Source organism: Nycticebus coucang, chromosome 19 (genome assembly GCF_027406575.1).
Source record: "Nycticebus coucang isolate mNycCou1 chromosome 19, mNycCou1.pri, whole genome shotgun sequence".
In the NCBI taxonomy this organism is placed as follows: Eukaryota; Metazoa; Chordata; class Mammalia; order Primates; family Lorisidae; genus Nycticebus; species Nycticebus coucang.
In genome coordinates, this window is record NC_069798.1 from 49,704,801 (window position 1) to 49,730,977 (window position 26,177).

At 37.3% G+C, this 26,177-nt stretch overlaps 1 protein-coding gene across 1 annotated transcript in view; it reads left to right on the forward strand.

Moving 5' to 3' along the window:
- DCC (DCC netrin 1 receptor) overlaps positions 1 to 26,177 on the forward strand; it is a 1,249,028-nt gene that overhangs the window by 1,204,101 nt on the left and 18,750 nt on the right. The window contains 2 exon segments of the mRNA XM_053571848.1: positions 9,384 to 9,545; positions 15,906 to 16,118. Coding sequence (XP_053427823.1) covers positions 9,384 to 9,545; positions 15,906 to 16,118 — 375 coding nt within the window.

A 26,177-nucleotide genomic window follows, 5' to 3' on the forward strand; every position in this document is an offset into this window, starting at 1 on the left:
TGTGAAGTTATACTTTAAAGGAAAAAGAAGTCTCAAAAAACTGAAAAGTCTAACAAAAACCTTTAAAAAAAAACAGTCTCACTCTGTCACCCTTGGTAGAGTGCCATGGCGTCACAGGTCACAGCAACCTCAAACTCTTGGACTTAAGTGATTCTCTTGCCTCAGCCTCCCAAATAGCTGGGACTATAGGAGCCAACAATGCCCAGCTATTTTTTTGTTGTTGTTACAATTATCATTGTTGTTTTAGCTGGCCCAGGCCAGGTTTGAACGCTCCGGCCTTGGTGTATGTGGCCAGCGCCTTGCCAACTGAGCTACGGACACCCTGCCAACTGAGCCATGGGTGCTGCCAATGAAAAAGAAAACTTAAGACAAAAAAAAAAAATTGTACATTTTTGTTCTGTGATAGCTTTGGGACCTCTGATGACTACTGTTTGTGGGATTTCTTAACATTTCTAACCATAACACTCTCACAGTGAGAACTCGGAGTCCTGTACTGACTTTTGCCTACGTGATGTAAGAAGCCAGCATCCTAAAATTAGTTCAGCAGGCTTCAGGGTCTGGACATTTGCTCTATTAGCCTCCAGCCCTTTTGGATACACACAACCAAGAACTTGCTTTGGAATAGTGAGTGCAAACAACTGTTCTAGTATCAGAAAAAACAACAGACAAATCTTTAACTATTCAGAACTGCAGGAGCAGTGGCCAGGAGTGGAGAGTACAAAGCTCACTTAAATTTGTACTAGAAATGGTAATATGTGATTTTAAGTGCTACTTTGATCATTTCATTATTAAGGTCAGATTTTGTTCTTTGCTTCTTGAATAACACACTTCATCCCTCCTTGGACTATGAGTTACTAGAAGATGCAGTATTTTTTATGCAGCCTTTATAGCCCCACAATGCACTATGCAATGCTTTCTGCAATGCAATGCTTTTGTATTAAAATACGCTTAAAAATAATTATGAATGAATGAGAGTTGAAAACACAGAGATCGTTTCTTGGTGATCATATAAGCAAATGACTTTTTAAATAAAATTAATTGATTAGTAATTCTATTGGAGTAGCAAAATCAGCAGGTCAGTAGAATTGTGATGACACAGTCAAGATAAGTCTTTTAAGCTCAAATAGGTGTGATGAAAATGTGTCAAACGGTCTATAAAACCAGTGTATGGTGCCCCATGATTGCATTAATGTACACAGCTATGATTTAACAATAAAAACAAAAGCTCAAATAGGTGCCTATAGGGATACAGAATTGTGTTTTTAGGAAGGATTTTACAAAGCAAGCAATGGTTTGTTTCTCAGAGATATAGGAATAAATATGAAGGGATCTGGCAAAGAATTAGTGAAAGTAAAGAATTTTAGATAATAGAGTATTAAAAGAATACAAACTTAGCTTTTAGTCAAGCTTTCTAAAGCAATATAAAAAATACAGATCTATTTGTCTTTAAAGACTGTTACCTAATTGTTCCTTTCTTAATGTCTTAGAGATATCTACAATGAAATGCACTATTTCTTCAGAACTTTTCCTATCCCAATCAGGATTTAGGGAGGGTTGATGTAACTTACAAATGATTAAGACAAAACACCTTACATGTCCGAGAAAAGTCACTCTGGTCTGCTGAGGAAGGAACACTGTGATTAATGCCTTCAGCTCATCGCAAAGGAATTCTTTGGGCCGAGATCAGAGTCTGTGTTTCCTACAGCCTCATCTTCTTTCTGACACTCATGGTGTCAAAATATACACCCAGGTGTTTACAACGATTATACATCTGGACTTTGTAGACATATCTCATTTAAGAAGATCTCAGCTGAGGAGGCACTGGTTGGAGTGCAGGCTGTGGGAAAGTCTAGTGGTCTTAAAGTTCCACGTTCACAGTTCACCCTGTTTAAGTTAGCACATTTTCATGGCCACTGTGACAGCAAGTGCTGAACCAGTCTCTCCACATTCTCTCTCATTTTGTAAATTATGTATAAACCACTTTAAAAATGAACAAACAGGACTTCAATAGATTAAGGGACTTCCCTTAGCTCACAAATGACAGAACCAGAATTTGAACCCAAACTTTGTTTTATGATAATAATCGCAGGTTTTTCCCTTCCCTGAGGGACTATCTTTTCTTTCTAACCTCAAAAAATCTATGGGGTCATAAGTCCCTCAGGTTCAAATTTGAATTAAAAATTACTATCTATTTGCCTCTATCTTAATTATTGTTCTTTTTCAAATCTAAGCTCATGCTTGAAACAATATTTCCAGTTAATGGCATTCAATGTAGTCTTGGGTGGATCTGTTGCAGCTCTGAAAATTCATAATAATAAATGGCATTTATGGAGTACTGACTCCCGACCCCAGACTCTGTGGCACTTCTCTGCGTGTCAACTCTTTCTTTTTTTTTTTGCATTTGTTAAGTATATGATATACACGTTTTAATAAAATAACAAGTAAATGCTTCATATATATTATTAGCAAATTATTGAAAGGTTTAAAGATATAAAAATAGTTGTAACCAGGTAAAGGAATAAGTCTCTGTAATCCTTGATGTTTTTGACTGGCACATAATTCTTTCTACCTTGAAATTTTTATTCAGAACATGTGTTTCTATTCCCCAGGAGTTAGACTAAGCAGGTAACAGAACGCAGGGTAGGAAATAACCACAGACATTGCGTGTGTGTGTGTGAATGTGAGCCAAAGCCATTTACTTTGTCTTACCTTGAATGAATTGTCATTCTGACAAAATGGCATTTATGGAGTACTGACTCCCGACCCCAGACTCTGTGGCACTTCTCTGCATGTCACCTCTTTAATCCTTACAACCACATCACAGACTTGGTATTCCTCTGACAAGTGAGGAAACCGAGGAATAGAGTGCTTGAATAGTGTGCTCAAGTCAACATGTTATTGCATTTGCCACCAAAATGTAGCACATAGCACCATTGCTTACTTTCTCTGCGGTTTCTGAATGTCAGGATCCAAGAGCAGTTTAGCGAGGTGGTTCCAGCTTAGAGTCTCAAGATGTCTCAAAGTTCTTCATGATCTCTTGGATCGGAGGCCTCAGTTCCTCACCTCATAGGCCTCTTGACAGGGCATCTGGCCCATCCTCAAGACATGTGACACCTGGCTTCCCCCAGAGTGAGTGCTTTGCCAGGGAGAGCAAGCAATTATTTTTAACCAAATCTTGGACATGACGTACAATCAGGTCTGCCACATTCTACTGGTCACTAACTCTATCCCAGTAAAATGTGCAAGGGAGCCCAGCAGGGATGTGACTCCCACAAGTAGGGATCCCTGAGAGTCCTCGCAGCTACTGGCTACGCCATTTATTCACTAGCCGATTGCTGAACTAGGTAATGCACCCAAGCATTTTGACTTCAGGGCTTGGGCTCTTTGCTACTATCTTAAGAATACCTACAAAACACGTGTTTGTGAATGTGATTGCTTTCCTAAAAGGGATCGTTCATGAAGTTCGTGGATACGTGATGTCATTCTGTGACACTTAATTGTCAAAGAATACCTGAAAAGGTGAAGAAGATAGGAATATTTATCAAGGGCAATAGATGTCAAATTTCCAGATATTTCCGATGATATATAGGTCATTGTGGGAGAGGGATGGTAAAAAGAAGCAGAAGGAGAAGTCATTCCAGTTCAACCTTTCCACTTCAAAATACCACTATCTTTAAAATCGTATTCATTCCCTTCTCCATCTCAACAATCTCTCAATTCTGTCAAGTAGCGCATCGAGAAATATAATACCTAGGGATGGTTTCATTTCTTAAAATTTGTAGCTTTAAAAAAAATTTTTTTAGATTTCCTGTAAGGCGTGTTTAGTGCTAACATTTTAAAGAATGTTGTAAAAGTTTTCAAATAACGAAGTGCCCTGTTCAAGGAGTTATTTGGTGAGGGAATTGCTACTTGAAAAATCTTTGTGTGTCAGTGTCAGATATAAATTCAATTGTCAGCAAGCTGTGTTAGAACAGATTTCTTGTCATATTTGGCCACAGAGCAGAGATTTATTGAAAATACTTGATAATATTGCTCTTGGAGCTGTTTACATAAACATAGCAGTGCAGGGAATGCTGTGAGTAGAAGTATTTGTGTCTGGGTGTCGTGTGTGCACATGTGTGCATTCTTGTGTGTGTGTGTGTGTGTGTGTCTCCAAACTGACATCTGGGGGAAATATGAAAAGATATTTTAATACGTAGTATTTTATTTTACTTTCTTGGTAGATTATTATTTTTTTTTTTTTTGTAGAGACAGAGTTTCACTTTATGGCCCTTGGTAGAGTGCCATGGCATCACACAGCTCACAGCAACCTCCAGCTCCTGGGCTTAAGCGATTCTCTTGCCTCAGCCTCCCGAGTAGCTGGGACTACAGGCGCCCGCCACAACACCTGGCTATTTTTTTGTTGCAGTTTGGCCGGCGCTGGGCTTGAACCCACCACCTTCGGCATATGGGGCCGGCGCCCTACTCACTGAGCCACAGGTGCTGCCCGGTAGATTATTTTTGTTATAAGTAAATGTAGACTTCTTTGCCCTTTCAGAAATGAATCATGGATCACAATATTTCAAGACCAAAGCTTTGGGATATGGACTACTCTGTTTCATTTCAGAAAATAAAAAGATCATTCTTGAGATGCAGACACACTTTGTAGATTTATTGATTTTTAACGAACTTTTAGTATTTGCAAATATAATCAGTTCAGTAGCCAAAATGCAAAATTGTTAGAGAGTAAAATTTTTCTTCAATGATGAAAGATTTGGGACTGAAATATAATGTCAATTTAGCCTCTTGATTTTTCTCAGTTCTCTAACTTAGGGATTCTGCAGCTAACCAAATGTTTCATGTTGCTCTATCCACATTTGGGCTCTGAACAAAAAAATACATACGTATTTACAATTCTGATGTATTGTAAAGCATTGGTTAATTGTATTATTGCTTGTAATAGAGTAATATTGCACACAAACTTTATGGTCACCCTGAATAATAATGCCAATAAGGAAATATATTATGCACAATTTGTGGAGCGAATGCAATCTATATCTGAAGGAGATTATCATTGTCCCATTTATTTATGAGTAAAAGTTGTCACTACAGGGAATGCTTTGCAACCGAGCAATCACCATTAATGGCTGTGTATTGATCCCATTTGATCAGGAAGATGGTGAAATAATTCAATGGACAACTTTGGAGTCTGAAAATTTGAGTTGTATAAAAACAGTTTACACTATTATATGGCTCCTTTTATCAAATGTATTCAAGTCTATTATTATTATGATAGCTGCTGTGCGCCCCACGAGACTAAATAATATCAAACTACTTAAAAAGTCTCCAGTGGGTTAAAATGACAGATTTCTAAATATTACTTCTAGAAAATCTTTCTTATTAACTCACTTGAAAAATATGAAGTGTCTTTATCACTGCACTAAGAAAAACACAAAGATAATACAATTTTAACCTCTTTCTTTTTTTTTTTTTCTAGTTTTGCAGGTATTTGGTTTGAAGCTCTGATTCTTTCTAAAACTTTCCTTGTCATTTTCTAAATTTTTCTTTCTTTTTTTTGGGGGGGGGTCTTTTCATTTGTTTGTTTATCCATAATTTACTCTTTACAAAATATCTTTATTGAGGGATTATGTTATAATTTATTCTCAAATTTTCATTCAAGTCCTCCTTAAAATAATTTAGAAAAACTATGTATTCCTTTATACATCTTAAATTTAACATTTAAAATAGCTTTTAAAGTTAAATATTTGTGAAAGATGAGATTTTTTTTCTGGTTTTACTATTCTTTCAAATAAATCCAAAAGTATATCATAATGATTTGATATACAACATTGTGCTTAAAAAGAAAATACATGGAGAAGTTTTTGTTTTGTTTTCAAGACAAAGTGTCACTCTGTTGCCCTAGGCTAGCTCACAGCAACCTCAAACTCCTAGGTTCAAGTGATCCTCTTGCCTCAGCCTCCTAAGTAGTTGGGACTATAGGCCCCTGCCACAACTAGTTTTCATTTTTTTTAAAGAAAAACCCCCAGCTAGTTTTTATTTTTCAGTCAGAATCTCACTCTTGCTCAGGATGGTCTTGAACTCCTGAATTGCCTCAGCCTCCCAGAATGCTGGGATTACAGTTGTGAGGCCCCACACCCATCCAAAACCTGCTTTCTAATAGAGAGAAGTTTACATCACTCATTTTCCTTTGATAGTATCTATAATTAATTTTCCCCACAGAATAACATACAAATATAATCTATTTTATGATTGAAGGTCTTTTATGAATGATTTATCTAATATCTTTGCAGCATAAACTTTTTATAAACCATATTTTTATGTTTTTATATCTTATAACCATTAATCCTTAACTGTTAGTTTTCTTTCTTCAGATTTGGTTAACATTATAATTAGAGTTTATATACAATTGTTTGTAAGATAATATTTTATTGGCGTTTTATCACAAGGAAATGAACAGGGGTTTTTTGTATATTAATTGCATTATTTATATGCCAAAATCATGCTGTGACCTTTCATTCAAAGTTATTTTTAATAATTTTTCACTTAACAACTAGATGAGGCTCTCCTTCAATTATGCTGTAGGAAAACTTTTAGAAATTACCTGATTTGGAAAAGTATTTTTTACTTATTTAAATTACTTAATTTCTTATTTTCTAGAAGGTACACCAACAAAAACTGTATCAAAATTTATCAAGTATTAATCATTATAAAACAGACCTACAAAATAACAATACATTAGATTAAATTACCTTTTCATTTTGTTCATTGTTTCCTTCACAGAAGCTGTTTAGTTAGAAACGGTCCCATGTATGTGTTTTTGGTTTTGTGCCCTGAGTTTATGATGTGACATCCAGAAGAATCAGGGACATGTTGAGGAGCTTTTCCCCTATGTTCTCTTCCAGGAATTACATTCTTACCCTTAAACGTAGGTCTTTTATTCATTTGAGTTAGTTTTTGTGTATAGTGTAAGGTAAGAGCCCAAAATTCCTTATTTTCATGTAGAAATCTAGATTTCCCAGTACCATTGATTAAGGAAACCAGCTATTCTCCAAAGTGTCCTTTTGAAGCTCTTGTCAAAAATTGGGCATCCATACACCTGTGGATTGATATCTGGGCTCTTTATCCTGTTCCACTGGTCTTTGCTTTTGTTTTAATGACAGTACCACACTGTTTTAATTACAACGGCTTTGAAATGTAGTTTTTAAACTGGAAATATGGTGCCTCTAACTTTTGTTTTTCTTTCTCAGTATTGCTTTGGCTATTTAGTTTTGTGTGTGTATGTGTGGTTCTATATTAATTTTAGAGTTATTTTTTTCCATTGCTGTGAAGAATGCCATTGTAATTTTTATAGAGATTATATTAAATCTATATGTTGCTCTGAATAGTATGAACATTTTAACAACCACACATACATGTAGAATAGATGTGTGTACATATATATTTTTTATGTATACACACATGCACACATGTATAAGCTCAGATGCACAGAGAGAAAGAAACAGGGGTGGTGGGGAAAAAGGAAATGGGGAAATGTAGGTCCAAGGACACCAAATAGCAGACCTGTAGGATGAACAAGTCTGGAGACCTACAATACATTGCAGGGACTAAAATAAATAAAATTGTATTATATTTGGGATTTTTGCTAAATAAGTAGTTTTAGTTGCCCTTGTCACAAGAAAAAGTAACTATGTGAAATGATAGTTATGTTCATTTTCTTCACCATAGTAACCATTATACTATCTATAGCTATGTGTATCTCATAATATCACATTGAAAACCTCAAATATATGCAATGAAATTTATTATAAAAATTCTATTCATATCAAATATGCACAATGAAATTTATTGTAAAAATTCTATTCATATCACAATTTCTTTCTTTGGAAAGAAATTTTTCCAAAACTTTTATTGAATTTTGTTCAATAAAACCCAACAATTATTTCCTGGAAAATAATAAAAATAAAGACAGGATCATAAAAAAATAAATATCACATATAATGTACCTTTACTAAAGCAATCTCTTGATTAAATTTTTATCTTGTTAAATAATTTATAATTTTAATCAGGTTATGGGGAAATAGCCACTATAGTCACCTTTTATTGTCATGCCAATCAAAACTCTTTACCTGAAAAGCCTGATTTTCTTTTGCAATTCCAATAAACATATCCATATGCATTTCAGGGAATATTATAAAGGCAGTTAAAAATAAGTTCTGGAATGCAATTTTAAAATGTAGCTTACTAGAACAGCTCTTTAAATTTAAAGCCCTGTATATTTAATGTAATTAACCTGAATTTTAATTTAGAAGGTACAAAAAATTGGTATGTTGTTTCTCATTGATTTATGATAGTGTGATATAATTTATAACTATAATTATAATGTTATTTATAAAGTAAGGAGTATAATTTTTTTTTAAAAAAAGCTTTTCTTTGGTGGATGTATAGATATTTATGTGCATGCTGTCCTCCAGTGATTTACATTAGGGTGTAATTAAAAATCACATATATAACAAATAACTTCATTAATTGTATAGATAGGAATATACTGCTAACACTGATAGCTAATAGCTGATAATTCTATTAGCTGCCTTAAATTTTGGCTTTTGGTGATAAGAAATAAACTAAACATTTTATAAGTTGGATATTGATTGAAATTGAAATAAATATTTCATAATATGGCATAATTGAATAGCTGTTGAGTAGTAGAATTAAACAATGCTGTCTAAACCTAGAAGATATTATCTAATTTTTATATCTGTAGCTATAAGCCATGTAACTAAAAAAAAAAATTGATATTCCCAAAAAACATTTGGTTACATTTAAAATAATGTGTCACTTACTTGGAAATGCTGTGGCTATTCAAGGGTGTTTTCTATTTAAAGATAAATCCTATGTATGACTTTGAGATCACACCTTGCTTCTTTCTCTCCGACTATCCCTCATCAGAAATATGTTCTTTTACAGAAGTAATGGAAAATCACCAACACCTTTTCAACTTGCCCTGCAATATATCCGACGTATGAACAACCTAGTATTTCCATTGCCATCGTTCATCCTTAGAAGAAACAATAAAACCAAGGCTAAAATAAAGTAAAATAAAAATAAAATTATGAAATGTTAGGTAAATTTGTGGGAACTTGATTGTTTCTTTGTTTGGAACCCCGGAATGTTTTTAAAATGCAGGCAAATATTCCCTAGTAAGATGCTTGAGGAGAAAGCTGTATTTCTGAAGCAAAAAGGGAGGTTGGTGCAACGAGATAAGGGAAGCTGCCAGGTCCACAAAAAGCATGCATGAGTTTAAGTATCTGGATATTTAGCCATTTCCGTTAGGTGGATAACTAAGGCTCAGAAAACAAAATTAAATTAATCTCTTTCTTTTGCAGCTGTCGTGAGCGCCATCCCTGTGCCAACCCTAGAAAGTGCCCAGTACCCAGGGATCCTCCCGTCTCCCACCTGTGGATACCCCCACCCGCAGTTCACTCTCCGGCCTGTGCCATTCCCAACACTGTCAGTGGACCGAGGTTTCGGAGCAGGAAGAAGTCAATGTATGCATTTTTCTTTCTTTTCAATAAGAACAAGTGAATAATAGCAAGGATGCCTTGTCAAATGTGTATAGCATTTTGACGTTTTTATCCCATGAAAACATTGATTTGCCTATGACCCTGATACCAGAATTCAATTTTCCAAAATAGTGGATTAGATCCTAGCTCATATGCTTTAGTTTGTTTCCCTTGGAGTCTTTCTACTGATAACATGGGAGAAAAGTGGTGAGAAAACAAAAGACAAATGGTTTCATAAAACAGTGATGTGGTGGGTGCTTGATATTAATGTCTCCTGTTAACTAGGAAGTTGGGCAAGTGATTATCTTCCAACATATTTCTATTTAGTGTCTCTTGGTTATGTCTTGTTGATTCTTGATGAACCAGTACTCAGATGGATGCTTTATATTTCTTTAATTGGTTAAATGATTTTTTTTAGCTTTAAAAATTAATTATTGGGGGTCGGCGCCTATGGCTCAAAGGAGTAGGGCACCGGCCCCACATGCCGGAGGTGGCGGGTTCAAACCCAGCCCCAGCCAAAAAAAACTGCAAAAAAATTAATTATTGGGGAAGAATTTTTCAGAATAGTATATCATTTATTTGAGGAAAAGTGGGAATGGAAAGAGCCTTTTGAGGTATTGTTCATACCGTGGTTATTTCTCTTGTGCCAATTGACTCTATTTTTTTCCTTTGAACACATATTTTAAAATTGATTTTTGGCTTTCATCTTAGTTAGGAACAGGTGACTCAGCAGCTCATGTGAGATAGGATGTTTCATAATAGATATGATGGTAACAGCAATAAAATATATTTGTGAGGTAAGGTATATTTTTCCAACCCAAGAGGGACAGTTCTAAGAAATCATAAATCGTCTAGATATAGCAAGGTTAGAATTAAAGGCATCAAAGATCTGCTGAGAGAGAATTAGATTTATTTTCCCTTTTCTCACGGCACATGATATCTGCAGAATAGAGTTGTGTGCAAAAAACTCAAGGAAAAATAGTCTCCCAAACCACACTGAAGGGAATTAGATGGAAAAACTGCGGGAAGTCTAAGAACCCAAAATTTTTCAATCCCCAGACAACTAGAAATGTGAGTCCAGTCAGAGAATGCAGAACTCACAAGTATCTTCTTCACTTGAGAAATTGAATTCTCCCTAAAAAAAAAAAAAGGTGTTTTGGGTTTTAGTTTAATGTGTGTAAAATGACTTTTATCTGATCTCTCTTGCATGAGTGATACAAGTCAAAAAAGTTTATTACTTTTTTTATTAGTAATTAACTATTGTTCTTCATGATGTGTTCCTCATTTCTTATCCTTTCTTAAAGTCATAGTCCTGGTCTGAAAAGGTATTCATTGAAGTCAAACATCCCATTCACTCTTTTTTTTCCCCCCTCTGGAGTGGGTGTACAATGGGAAACCGTCTCTTATTGAATCACAGGGAAAGTGAATCTAAAAGTTAAATTTCAATGAAAATGAATAAAATATATTGGCTAGTATAAATTTTGTGTTTATCTGTGGTTAATAGACATTTACTCTTGTGTACAACTCGGGTGCATGATGTTAACTGTAGAGAGGTCCTCTGTGGGTATGTGAAGGCAGAGGACATAAGGGACAGCTCTGTACTTTCTGTTCAGTTTTGCTGTGTACCGCAAATGCCTCTAAAAAGTAAGATCTACTAACAATTAATTAATCAATTTACAACATTTAGTCTCTTCCATAGATTTTTTTTGGTTTTGATGAATTTTTAAAGTCAAAATTATCAAGTAAGGTAATAAGTATTAAATAATATAAATATAAAATACAGGACTATTGTGTAAAGTTATATAAATAAAAGACTTGCCAAAGTGCTTAGTAATTTTTAAACTTTATCGAAAAACCCAAGGCAATGGACATTCTACTCCTGGCCAATATTTGTACATGTTTATAATATTGATTCAGTCACTCATCAGGTGTATTTTGAACAATGGTACATGCAGTGCAGAAAGCATAGGATCTAAAATGGGTTCCAAGTGATTATTTAGAAAAGAAAAAAATAAATAAGCACCCTCTTTTCTAGGAAACCAAATATTCTCTAAATCACTGTCAGGAACAGTTAACTCACAGCCCTTCGGTATCGGTTTCTAAATGCTTTAGAGAACACTAACCATCCCTGTTCCCTCTCAAGCAGAAAACATTTCATGACTCTGAGTAGAGATGTCTTATTAGCCACCTCGAGAAATGGAGAAAGGCACATGTAGAGAAAGAGAAAAAGTTGACTCGCCAAGTGTGGAAGCTCTTTTTCCTTCAAAGTTATCTGAAAGACCTTTGAGTTTTATAAGAAGTAAATTACGAAACACCTTCCCCAGAGGTCTGCTGCTCTCTGAAGGCACAAATAAAGCTCTGACCATAAGAAGAGGAAAGATCCAGCATTGCACTCCCATTATATATATATGTGGTGACACAAAGGTTTACATAGTTGTGAGGGACAAATATTTCCTCTTCCTACTAAGTAACTGCAGTTCTGCTCTTAGCCTCAGTAGGCAGATGAGATGTTCCATTCAGCAATATTGTATTAAAACTTCAAGAAACAGGTAGTTTGGGGGTCTCATTTCTACACATCATTGCAACATTGGTGCCCCCAATTCCTTATCTTTGAATCAGGCAGGTGGTAGAGGAGAAAGGTAAGCAAGATCCCCTGCTCCTTTCCATTCTGATATTGTCTTAGTGGGAACTGTGGTCAACTTTTTCTATGTTATTTTTCTGCCCCAATTTTTCCCCAAATTAGAAATTAACAGATGGAAATTGATATAGATAAAATACGTAGTTAGTGGTGTCCGTGGATGATGCTCTAAGGTCTTTTCAAAAATTCAGTCTATGAGGAACTCAGGAATGTTGCACGATGCTGTCCTTCTGAGATGAATGAGTAAATTGAATTCCTACAGGTATTCATGTCTCTAAGTCTTTGCTTAGAGCTCTTGGTGTGCTATATTTCTATCAGATATTGTAGTTTTCGATAGAAAAAAGATCCTCGTTTCCATTTTTGCAATATTTTTGCCAGTTATCCTATAGCAATTATTTATGTATGTTGACATTAATTATTATAAAGTGCCTTGAGACTTGACTCTGCCATGTAATTGACCGCTATTTGTGCAATGAATTCTGCCTATTTCATCATTTGAAAACCAGTGCCTTGCCAGCACATACCTGATTCTCTCTCCACACTCTGAATTGCAGGAAGCTGTGCTTCGCAGGTGAAGGGAGCTTTTCTTTGCTTTCAGAGCCCTTAGGACAGTTAAATGTCATGTCATGGAGCCAGTTGGTTTCATATCGGTGTCCTGAAGCTGGTGCCTGAACTGGCCACAGGAGCTCATCTGAAATGAGAACATTTCTCTGGTGGAACAGTTGCTATTGTGTTTGTTTAAGAGGTTTTGCTGCCGTAAATGTCAGCGAGTTCTGAAAAGCATTTATTGTGCTCCACTTAAAATATAAGATTATAAATTATCTATGGAAATTCTATCTCTGCCCAGTTGTATTCATTTTGAATGCAACAAAAACAGTCCCTTATAGGTTTGTGATACATTCAGTCCCGAGGCTGGGTCCTCCCACTCCCATCTAGTGCTCTGAGCACTTGCCTTTTCACCAGTGTGGTCTTAAGAATGGATTTTACTGAAGAGCTGGCCCAGCTGGGTCAAACCACCATTACTTCCCTCTAAGTCAAGGAGAGTCACATCGAGCTGTTTGCAGTGGGGATCAGCGTGGCCTGCTGAAATCCTGGGGAGGGAGGACTGGGAATTCTGACGAATTTGTTTCTAAAGATGCTAATGAGAAACAATGCCAGTAAGAGTGGGGAGGATGGAGAATGGACACAGTAAAAATTCAGGGACATCATCAGAATTCATGGGAAATATGGAATTTTGATCAAAATAGATTGAATTTCAAAGGCAAAAAAAGCACACGTGAATTTATTAAATGCGTGATCATAATAATATTTTGACATGGATTTCTTTCATTTTGAAGATATAGAAAATAAATAGAAAAGACAGTGATGGGAAGGAGGAATACAGTAAGGGGAGTAACTCACGTGCTTCACAAACAGATGATTGTTCCTTTCCTTTGTGAAGCAGCTTTTAAACTTTGATATGGATTAATTGCAATCTACCTTTAATCAAGAGAATGGAAGGCAGATTTTTAAGGAATACTATGAAATTTCTTTCACTGGATGGATATTTTAATGTGATGAGATGTACACTTTAGTGAAAACCAGCCCGCTGGACATAAAAGACACCAAAGAGCAGCCATCTTGGAACCTCACGACGAGACACGCAGCTCAGGAGAAACCGAGAGACCATCTGTCAAGGGGGAGCCCAAACATTTTAAGTTTCTCAAGCATTCTTCCCATAAGGTTATAAAACCCTTGTGGTAAATAATTTTCTCCATCCCAGGGATCACACCTAGAGCACTGTTCAGAAGGAACCTGTTTTCCCTTCTGTGCAGTCCCCGCAGTCTGCCACTTTATACGTATCCTCTGAGGCCCTTGAAAGGGACCCTTCTTGGAGCAGACCTTTTCACGTGAACAGAGAATGCTCACGGGACTCACAAAAATGCCCAAGATCAGATATTGGCTGAGGAGTTAAGCCTTTGTGTGGACTCACCAGCCATTTTCTTCAAGTTAAATAGGAGCCCGAAGTAAAACCTGTATAATTTTCTTTGTCCATAAAACCAGGCTCTCAAGGAACACAGGACACAGCTCTGATTGACTCCAAATACACAAGTGCTGCTCTCCCCTTTGCAGTTTTCCAAGCCGTTTAGCTCCTTATAAGCCTACTTGACGCCCCATCCTGTGGACCTTATCTGAGAACCAGCATCACCAAGGACTTGTCTGATGGTTTTCTTGCAGCCCCATACCTTACCCTGGAGATGCTGCCTTCATTTGCCCTTCTTTCCTTTTTTGATAGGACTTCTTAGCCTGGAGGTAAGGCACTACTGTTCAAAGTCCTCTTGCACTTAGGATTCTCCCAGTTTACAAGTCAAGACTTGCCTTGACTAAGTCTCCAGTGTTCGAAAAAATCTTTTATCAAACCTCTGCCTACTTTTTGGCTGGTTGCTCTGTGACTATATCCTGCCCTCAGTCAAAACCTGTATCTTTTCACCCATGTGTTTAAACGGCATAAGCCTGGAGGCGGTTGTTCACTGACCCAGTGGACCTCTTCTGAATATGGAAGAATGAAGAAATATTCCCCAAAAGGCACCTTTCACTTCTGTAGAGCTTTAGAATCATGCCTTGATCTTGTGTATCTTTGATCTCTACTCCCTTCAGCGTGATCAGATTTTCTTTCTATCTCCTCTGCCCTTGTTGACCTCCTCAAGCCTCCCAGAGAATTATTTCAAAATTATCTCACTAATTATCTTGAAATATTTCCTGGTTAAAAATTCTCTTGCAAAAGTAAGATACCATCTTCCAGTGCTGCTTTCCAATTTATCCAACGAAATAGTCTTCAGAGAGAAATCATCAGAAATAATTTTTTGGTGTCAACACTTTTATGTACTACGCATAGCTCTTTTCATTTACAGGTTAACATAGCCCTGTTGACTTTGAATGTAAATCTATGAAATTGAGTACAATTCTTACTAAGAAAAAATTCCCAGAAAATATGTTAGTATGACTCAACTGTGTTCTCTGAGAAAAAAATAAAAGGTATATTTCCATATTCAGAGCTGTCCGAATGCCCAGCGGCTGTCAAAAGGACGATGCAGAACCTATTCAACTGTAGTAATCTGCCTGAAAATTACAAGGCTTACTGCCGAAGAGAAGGAATTGCAATTCTGCATTCAGGCAACTTGCTCCAGTGAAGTCATCGTTCATGTAACTTTTTCGCTAGCTGTGCCTCTATTTTGTTGTGGAAGATAATGATAGTGGTTATTGTTTGTATCATTTTATTAGCAATGCCTTCGAGCCCCTGTAACTCTGATTTGTTTGACAGTTGACATGGCATGTTTAAATCATAGAAAAATTGGCATATTGGCTGGTAGATTACGATGCAGCTGTAACAGTGTTTGGTACACTGAATTTCACTGACAGCACTACTTATAGAAGGAGAAATAACTCTTTTTCCTCGCTTCATCACTTATGATTAGAAGGACCAGGCAGTTCAGGCCATACTGTTGATGCTGGCTATATTTTACTACTCCATCTCAGTGATAAATACCCATCCTGTTGGATCTATTCTGTTGTTTAAAGGTGAAATGCTATCATATCCCATACAAGTCTGAGGGTCAAGGGATGAGAATGTTTGTAACGCGGGGAAGATATTGGTCAGACCCTGTTACACCTCTCTGAACTGATCCGAGGACCGGTCAGGTGAATTGTTTTTCTTGTCTCCACTGCAGCTGTGAGTGAAGGGCCGACCACCCAACAACCACCCATGTTGCCCCCATCTCAACCAGAGCATCCCAGCAGTGAGGAGGCACCAAGCAGAACCATCCCCACCGCCTGCGTCCGACCAACTCATCCGCTCCGCAGCTTTGCTAACCCTTTGCTACCTCCACCAATGAGTGCAATAGAACCGAAAGTCCCTTACACACCACTTTTGTCTCAGCCAGGTAAAGTAGCCATTTGTTCTCATTTGTAATTATTCTCATTCTTGCCTCTATGTAAGTGCAGGAGGGTGCCTGAGAAGGTCTCACTGTAATATCTCTTCAACATTGATTGTGCAGCCATTGTGCTCATTGTTTGTTACTGAGGCTTGTAGTGCAGCTCTTACTTATCTGCCTTCCAGCAACCGGCAGGTTATGGGAGCTTTGCATTCCTCTGGAAATTTGCCCGTGAATCCTGGATGTCAGCAATCATCACCTTTGATATGTACTATGTGTACCCCAATTAGGGAATACTGGAAACATTCCTGATTCCCTCACTCTTAATTCTGCAACATGGAAACTAAGATTTAAAACTAGATACCAAAACTAGGGTCAAACTCTTCAAAACTGCTTCTTAAAGAAATGCATTTAATCTCATCATTCTGCTCTGTGCCTTTCACGAGTCATCTCCCAGGTGTTCTTACTTATTTCTGAGTACCAGGGCCAGAAAGAAGTGTCAGAACCAGTGTTGAGACCAACTTTTTTTTTTTTTTTTTGTAGAGACAGAGTCTCACTTTATGGCCCTCGGTAGAGTGCCGTGGCCTCACACAGCTCACAGCAACCTCCAACTCCTGGGGCTTAAGCGATCCTCTTGTCTCAGCCTCCCGAGTAGCTGGGACTACAGGCGCCCGCCACAACGCCCGGCTATTTTTTGGTTGCAGTTTGGCCGGGGCCGGGTTTGAACCCACCACCCTCGGTATATGGGGCCGGCACCTTACCGACTGAGCCACAGGCGCCGCCCGAGACCAACTTTCTAATTTTAGAAATGAAGAACCCAAAATTTTGATGGCTAGGAAGTGATATATCTATGATGCCTTTCTAAGAAAATCAAGTCACAGGGATGAGAATCAGAGCAGAGCCCTGGCTTCCCAATACAGTGCTCATTTTTTTTCTAATTTTTTTTATTAATATTAAATCATAGCTGTGTACATTAATGCAATCATGGGGCACCATACACTGGTTTTATAAACAGTTTGACACATTGTCATCACACTGGTTAACATAGCCTTCCTGGCATTTTCTTAGTTATTGTATTAAGACAATTATAGTCTACATTTACTAAGTTTCACATGTACCTTGTAAGATGCACCGCAGGCGTAATCACAAAGCCCAAGTGCCCATCCATCCACAAATGGATTAATAAATTGTGGTATATGTACACCGTGGAATATTATGCAGCCTTAAAGAAAGATGGAGACTTTACCTCGTTCATGTTTACATGGATGGAGCTGGAACATATTCTTCTTAGTAAAGTATCTCAAGAATGGAAGAAAAAGTATCCAATGTACTCAGCCCTACGGTGCTCACTTTATTACCTCCACTGGTATTGAAAAGGGCTGAAACTGAGGTCCATTTCATTTTTGGTACAGATTGAGGAGGGAGGGAAGATGGGAGAGAGGGAAGGAGAAAGATAGAGCCAAAGTCAGATCAGAGAGAGAGAGAGAGAAAGAAAAGAAGAAGAAAGAGAAGGAAGAGGAGAAGAAAGAGAAGAAAAATAGAACAAATGACAGGTAAATAGATAAGTAGATAATATGGAGATAAAGTATTACATCATTCTTAAGATGATGTAGAATATTAGCATAAATCTAAATGACCTCAGTCTATCAGACATAAGTTCATGCAGAGATGGCCCCCTTAAGAAACTCCAGCAGCCAGACTGGGCTAATCTACATTGTGCAAATACATTTGAGTAATTTTCTGTAACTCACATCCATGTCTACAGCAATTTCTGTCATTGCATTAGTACACAAGCCTCCTGGTGACTGTGAAAAGTAGAAAACTAGGATTGCCTGTGGAGTATGAATAGTAATTATCTTTATATTAATACTGAGAATATATCTAGGTCCTGGCGTCATGTTACTTGTGTATGTCACCTCTGATGTTCTCAAGCTTTCTGTAATGTGCAGCATGGATTACCAGCCCCTGGGAGGTGGCGAGGAGCTCAGGGGCATGTGGAATTCTGTTTGTTGGGTTTTCCTGGACTCAGAAGCTCAGCATAGGTCATGACTTCATTCCACAGAAGACCACCCTTGTCACCCTTGTCACCCCAGCAAAGCCCACATTAGGACTTGGGTCTGTACTGCCTCGGGCCCTCTCTCTAGCCTCCCACATAAGCACACTCCACACACTCGTTATGGGAGGATCTGCTAGTTTATATTGTCCCAAAACTCTGATAGTCGACATAGAGACGATCTGAAGCAAGAGAATTCATTTAATGAAACTCCTGCGTCAAGAGTATGCTGCCTTGGGACCCTGGCTGCAGTGATCCCCCCACTGCGATTCCAACCAAGCGAACAGACTTTAAAGGAGATGGGTTTTCAGGATAGTGACAGGTTAATTGCAACTGCTCATAATAGCTGACCTTTAATGAATTTTTAATGACTGTGCCTCCAGGACATATTCATTAAAGAAGGCTTATAACATCTCATTTGATCCTCAAAACAACTTTGTAAGGTAACAGCTAGTCCTAACCCCGCTCTATGCTTATGGGTAAGGAAACTGAGACAGAGAGAATGTAAGTAGCATATTTAAGTCTACAAAGCTGGTAAGTGATGGATCTTACCCCCACCTTCTGCTTTTTGATGTTAGAAAAAAACACGAGGTCTCAAATTTTAGAAACTCACTCATTCCTCTTAGTTTCTATTTAACTTTTTAGTGATTAAATCGTTCCAAAATTGATAAAAGAAAAATAACAAAAAAATCTGATAATACCATTTCCTCACCAGCCTTCTTCAGTCACTTTTTTTTGTTTTTGTTTTTAAGGTTTTTTTTTAATTTCAGATTAATATGAGGGTGCAAATGTTTAGGTTATACTTTTTTCATTTCTAAGGTAAAGTTCAAGTTGTCGTTGAGCCCTTCACCCGGGGGTGTGGTGAACACCCGCACACTGTGCAAATTAGGTGAGATCCCACCAATTACATTCCCTCCCCCTTTTTCTCTCCTCCCCATTGCTAGACTATACTCATGATTTTCTCTTGTATGGGCATGTAGTTGTTTATATATTGACTTCATTAGTATTGTACATTGGATACTTTTTTCCTTATTCTTGAGATACTTCACTGAGAAGAATGTGTTTCAACTCCATGCAGTAAACACAAAGATGAGTAAAGTCTCCATGTTTTCGTTCAGCTGCATAGTAAGTACTCCATGGTACGCATATACCACAGTTTGTTATTGCATTCGTGGGTTGATGGGCACCTAGGTTGTTTCTATATCTTGGCAATGGTGAACTGAGCTGAAATAAACATTCTGGTGCAAATTTCCTTGTACCAAAATGATTTTTGTTCTTCTGGGTAGATACCTAGTAATGGTATTGTGGAATCGAATAGAAGGTTGGCTTTTAGTTCTTTGAGAATTCTCCATACTTCTTTCCATAGAGATTGTGTTAGTTTGCAGTCGTTTTTAATGAGAAAAAGGAAGAGATTTAACTAGTCTGTACTCAGAAAGATCAGCTTTATAGCATTTAGAAACTAAAGTGGTAAAGCACATTGCGCAGGTTAACTACTCTGCTTAGAAGTACATTTTTTTTTAAATACTGCATTATATGTAGAATGAAATTTGAAAATGATATTCTAAAGGCTATTTTAATTGAAAAAAATCTACTATAACAGTGATGTTTAGTATGGAATACAAGGTTTGGAAATCAACCCATGTCCTAGAGCATAAGTTGATAATCAAAAAATGATCAAAAATAAATTGAATTTAGAAAAAAAATCTGATAGAGGGAGCAAAAAAACTGGCTTTTTAAAAACTAGTTCTTATTGTCTTCTGATTACAATAATATAATACCAATGCTGCCTTAAACAAAATCTGCATGAGGCGACACACAAGTGGATTATGTCCTTCATAGAAGAGTTAGTTCTTCTGCCTGTGCAACTATTTCATCAGATAAGAGGCAGATCTGAAGAACCATTCTAGGATCTGATATCAAGTGAGAAAACTCTCATTTTCTTTTTTTTTTTTCATTGTATGCTTAATAGCCTTCTTTTGTTTTACTACCACTCTTGTTTTTATTTGAACTATTTCTCACAAGCTATTTCTTCTCTCATATTTTCTAATATCTCTAGCTTGAGTCTTTGGTTCAGTTTTATATTTCTCACAGCTCTTTTTTAAATATCACCTTCCTCCACTCATTTTGAGGCAGACCCCACCAGGACTTTGGAATTATCAAATGCCTTTGCCTTTCATGTTCCTCCTTCATTGTTTCCCTGTGATTGCTGTTCATTTCATAATGTCTTACCTCATGATTTTCAAATAAGTTCTCCCTATGTTGCTCCTGACACATGATAAATAGGATGCTTTTAACAAGGACTGATGTTTACTTATTCTAATAGAAAAAGAAAATTAGCAGACTGACAAATGTATTAGCTGTGACAGTAACTACATGCTTCTTAGCTTAAAAGATGAAATACTTAGAGCTTTCAACAAGTTTTAATTCTAAGAAAATCATTACCTTAGTCAAACTGATTGATGAAGTAAAGTCATTCTCTTGTCGGCTTAAAAAAAAAAACAAACCTCAAATAATTTTACTCTGACTTTTGCAAGAAAGGACTGCATAATTAGTTATGAATTTATCTTTACTTATTGAAAGTAATTACTTTCGAATATGGTAATGGGAGGCTTTGCTCTAATTTTTAAAGATTGTGCGAAATGAGAAACTTCTACTTTGGAAGCATGGAGATTGGGATCAATGAAAGAAGGTTTTTCTGGACTCAGATCCCCCTACATGTTGATTTTCATGGCAGCAGCATCATTCTGTGCCTCAGTTTACCCCCAGTAAGGCTTGCAGAGCTATGTTTGCAGCAAGGTCACATGCGGGATAGGGCAACACGGATCGTGCAGTGACAATACCCACAGGGTTTCACAGCACTTCACAGTATTTCTACAGTAAGTGGTAATTAGAAAGCCACTGTGTTGTCAGATTGATCGGAATTCTGCCTATCTGAAAACTGATTCATTCCCTCATTTTGTTTTTCTCTTCCACCTGCTAAGTTCAAAATTTAGCTCACTAGACTCTAGGGTATTGATGGTGTTTCTTACCCTTTCATCATCACCTTATGATAAGTGGTTCCATTTTTTAATGCTTTATCTATAGACTTGAATAACCGTGTGGTCTTTACACATTTCAAGGAGGCTGCAATCACTACACTTTGCAAATCACTGACATGGACATATAAGTGATTTGGCTTAGTTCCCTTTCAGGTTAAATAGAAAATGTTTGATAGAGTGTTGAGCTTATTGCATTATAGATCTGACATAAATTCTACAAAGGGCCAAGATAGGGTAATTTTTTTTCTTCACTAGTGAAAATTCCTCTTAGCTGTGAAATGATCAGCTGCACTTTAAACGAACCTAGCTTAGGAGACGTCTTGGAGGGCTGTAATTCTAAAGGGAAAGAAAATGTGACCTCTTAAAGAGGGACTTTTACATCAGAGCACTCTTTTATAATGTTAGCGCCCTGGTGCTCTTGCAACTTTGCAAAGCTATCTAAGCCCTGATTGTCTTCCATTTACACACTGCATTTCTACACGTACGTATTTATAAAAGCAAAAACCCAGAACATTCTGATCTTTTCAATCTTCCAGGGATCGATATGTCAGTGGACATGACGAGACCAAAACTCACTTCATTGTACTGCGAAATTGAGTTTGATTTCCCCCCTGCAAATTGTGGCATGTGCTTCAATTTATCTGAGGATTGAGGACAAGGAGTGGGTGGAGGTGGCTGACAGTGGACAGAAAGGCATTTGATTTATATTTTATGGATGGCTGGGAAATCATGTATTCCTGCTGTAACCTGATCTTTTTGGCAGGCCTTATTTCAGTAAATCTGCTATCACACACAACTGCCAATAAATTACTATAATACATTAATACAGTTGCTTTCCCTGAGCCACTTGTAGGCCGCCACTGGGGATATTCATCAAGGATACCACAGGAGTGTTCCAATCTGCTAAAATCAGCCACAGGTTAAAGGTCATGGGAGATCAGACGTCCTTTAGCATGTGACACAAGAGGGTCATTTCTAAGGTCAGTCAGACCAAATAAATCATTGGCACAGCTAAGTAGGAGAGATGTGTTGATTTGGTGTCATTGGAGCCAATACCTCCAATCAATTCTAGGCTGGAAAATTACACAGCATCCTATTACATAAATTTCATTGCATGTGGAAGCCTATCTATGTCTTTCTGTAGATATCCTCTTGGAATTTTTTTGTCCTCACTCCTAATAGATTTTTTTTTCAATAGATGAAATTTGATTTGATTTGGTTCAGTCATCTAAAATTATCCCTTGTAAAACGTGATTAACGCAAATAAGACTTAGATACCACTAGCATTTGTAACACTGGAATCTACTTGGTGTTTAATAAATTAGTGTTTCTTCTACCCTATGATATTTTAATATATAAATGAGGAAAAGAGCTCCATTAATTGCCCCCAAAGAAAAGGAAACAATTTCCAGAGTAGACCATATGAGTAAGCCACATGACTAATGTCTCATTTATAGGTGACAAGCTGAGGCATAAAAAATTTAAGCAGCTTTCCCAAGGTCAACAATTAAGCTAACAGACAGACTCAAAAAAATTCAGAGAAATATAATATTCAGCTAAACAAAGGGTCTTATTTGGCCTTTTAGGATGTTAACAGTTATTCTTAGATTGACTTTTTTCCTCCTAGAAGGGGTCTTCTAGAATCCTAATTATTAAATATCCCTTAGAATTATAGCAAGTAGATTGTGTCACTTAGCTTAGTGTTTGAGTAAATGTTTTATTCCTTTATGTTAGCATTAGATGGTGAAAGGAAGTTATAGCAAGAGTCACAACTAGCTGGAGAACTCTGAAATAGTGACCATCTGTCTTAAACTCACCCGTCCAACTCACCAAGTATCTCTTTATAGTAAGGCAGGAAGCCAGGGGGCTGACATCTGTTCCTTTCACCACCGCTGATGTCCAGGGCTTCAGAATCCAATTTTAAAAAAGGAAGATGAACATAAAGAAGTATCAAATAAAAATAAAATTTAAGCCACTTGAGAATATTTCTCAGATTGTGCATTGAAGAATGTAACAGTAGGTCAATGAGAGCAAAACATGAATGGGTACTATTTTTTGGATTTGCAAAAAGGTATTGGGGGGAGAACGTGAATGACTGTAGTTACTTCAAAATTTAAGACCTTTTAATCAAGGTTTCGCCCAATAAAAAATAAGAGAAAGATATTTTGTCAGGAATTGTTACATCATATAATAAAATTGAAGTTAACTATCAACTTAACATAATTAAATTGCAGAGTTAAAATTATTAAAGTTGCCATCCAGATAATCGAAAGAGAAAGTGAAAAATAATCTATTTTCAGATCTTTGTGACCTAAAAGACAACAAAATTTGAAATATGTAACTTATGAAGAATGTCCTTGGATTATGCTACAGAGCAGGTGGCCTGGTCAGTGGCAGAAAGAATGGTGAAGGACTGCAGTGTGGTTGCTTTCAAAGCCCCAAATTTTCCTTTCACATTACTTCTGATCTTGGTGTTCATACAGTTGGCTTCTATTACACAGATTTTGTTGTTTGTGGAGCAGGTTAGACTGGCTGCTCAGAGGTGTCTGAATGTTGTCGTCTGAGACTAGAGAGAAGGGCAGCCTCTTCCAGTTGAATAGGGCTTGTTCTCAAATAATAAATTCATTAGATAGCCAGGAATCTATCCCAACAAAGTCCTTTAAACAACCATACTGCATTACAACAGCGTTAAGTCCCAGTAAGACATTATACACAACGATTGTGCAGATTTGGTGGTCACCGCCTGGCTTAAACACAGCATCTCCTAATTGCTTCTCATGATGGACCAAATTTAATGTGATGAAAGCTTATGGAATGTCCTAGATCCCACTTTTCACTTCCAACTTAGCTATTCCCTGCACCAACTCTTTCCAAAGAAAAGTAAAAAATGAAGAGCAGGAAGCAAACTATTGAAAGTGGAGAAAGATGGCTATTTCTATTGAACACATGCAAAACATTTCTGACACTTTTGTCTTCTCATTTACAAATAATTTATTTTGTTTTTATTAATAATGAGTTATTTCCGCATGCGATTTGAGATACATATTTCAGATTCTAAACTCACCACTAACATGGATGTGTGTGGAGAATTTGTCAGGTTTTGTGTGCCTGATACTTCCCTGCAGATCTTATAAAAATACAGACCTCGGTCAAGTGTGTCTGGATTAGAGCCTGGGATTCTGGATTTCCAGGAAAGATTCTAGGAGATGCTGAGGCTGCCCCTCTGCAGATCACACATTCAAGTAGTTTGGTTATTAAATGGATTAACCTGAGGTTCATGAAGAACTTGTGAGTTTTATTATTCCCTTTACACTAATATCCGTTTATGTTTGTGCAGATGCACACACACTGCATGGCTATACAGTCTAATAACAAGGAGTTTATAGCTTTTTTAATTAGCAACTCAAGTTATTCATCATCTATAACAGGTTAAGAGCAAGTTCACCTGTTTGGTCATCCCCCTTCCTCTCTGCTCAACTGTGGAACATGTGAGCACCCAAAGTTTGTTTTTCTTTTTCTTCCTTCCTTCCTTTCTTTTCTTTCTTTCCTTCCTTCCTCCCTCCTTCCCTCTCCCTCCCTTCCCTCCCTCCTTTTTTCGATAGTCTCACTTTGTTGCCCCCGGTACAGTGCTGTGGAATCATAGCTCACAGCAACCTCAAACTCTTAGGCTTAAGAGATAGTCTTGCCTCCCGGGGAGTAACTTGGACTATAGGAGCCCACCACAATGCCCAGCTATTTTTAGAGACAGGATCTCACTCACTCTTGCTCAGGCTGGTCTTGAACTTGTAAGCTCAGGCAATCCACCTTCCTCAGCCTCCCAGAGTACTGAGATTACAGGCGTGAGGCACCACACCTAGCCTACAGTTTGTTTTCTTTTGTTTTATTTTTCTGGTTTTCAAGACTAGTTCCCAAAACCTTATCCTGAGACAACTTTCAGCATCTAAGGACAAGAGCTGAGTACTTGGGCCCTGCTCAAATGAAATTCTGCAAAGCTTAATCATTTTTGCAGAAACACTTGAGGCCTTTGTGTACATTCTTCAGCACCTAATGAAGAAATTAATTAGCCTAGAATATAGAAATGTGTTAAAAGAGATCCCACTTTGAAAATTCTTATTTTTGTTGCCTAAATGAACAATGACAGATGAGATTTTTAACTTCCTATGGTAAGTTTTCTCCAAATGATGAGCTCCTATGGGGAACTGGGATGCATTAGTTTTCCTTTGCAAGGGGGGGTCATCTTAACCTGCTGTTGGTACCCCACATTCTGTTGGGACAGGAGAAAGCTCCTCCAGCAGAGACCAAATAATCACACCCACCTTTCAAATCTCCAAACAATGATTCATCATTCAGTGAAAAGTGTTGATTCGGCCTCTGGCACATCAGAGTGAATAGCATATGCCATCTCTAAAATACGTTTCAAAATTTGTTTCTTGTGGTACTGAGGGTAAGGGAACCTATAAACAATGGTAATCGATATCACAAGGAATAAAATGTTTATTTGAGCCATCAAGAAGATAAATTGTATCATATACTTAAATCATTTATTATAAAATACTTTAAGTCTAAGGAGTAAGTATGTGTTTGAGGAGGCTGGGTGGTGATAAAAAGTGTTGAGAAAAGGGAGAGGTTTTAAAGAAAAATTACCCATTTCTCCAATAGATGTGGGAGCAGTTAAAGTCCCTCCTGCCTTTGTCTTTCCCTCTCCCTTTTCCTTCCTTCCTTCCTTCCTCTCTCCCTTTCTTCCTCCTTCCTTCCATTCGCCCTTCTCTCTCTTTCTTTGAACTTAAAAATTTCCTCTCCTCTGGATCATAGCCACTGAATTTAAATGAAATTAAGTGCCATTCAAGCAACAGCTACCAGTACAGGAGTATTTGAAGTTGAAAAATTTCAGATTAGAGAGGGGAGCAATGGTACAGGATATCCCTACCTGCCCGTCAGAGATGTCCCCACTTCTCAGGCAGCGTCCCTCCCTCCTCT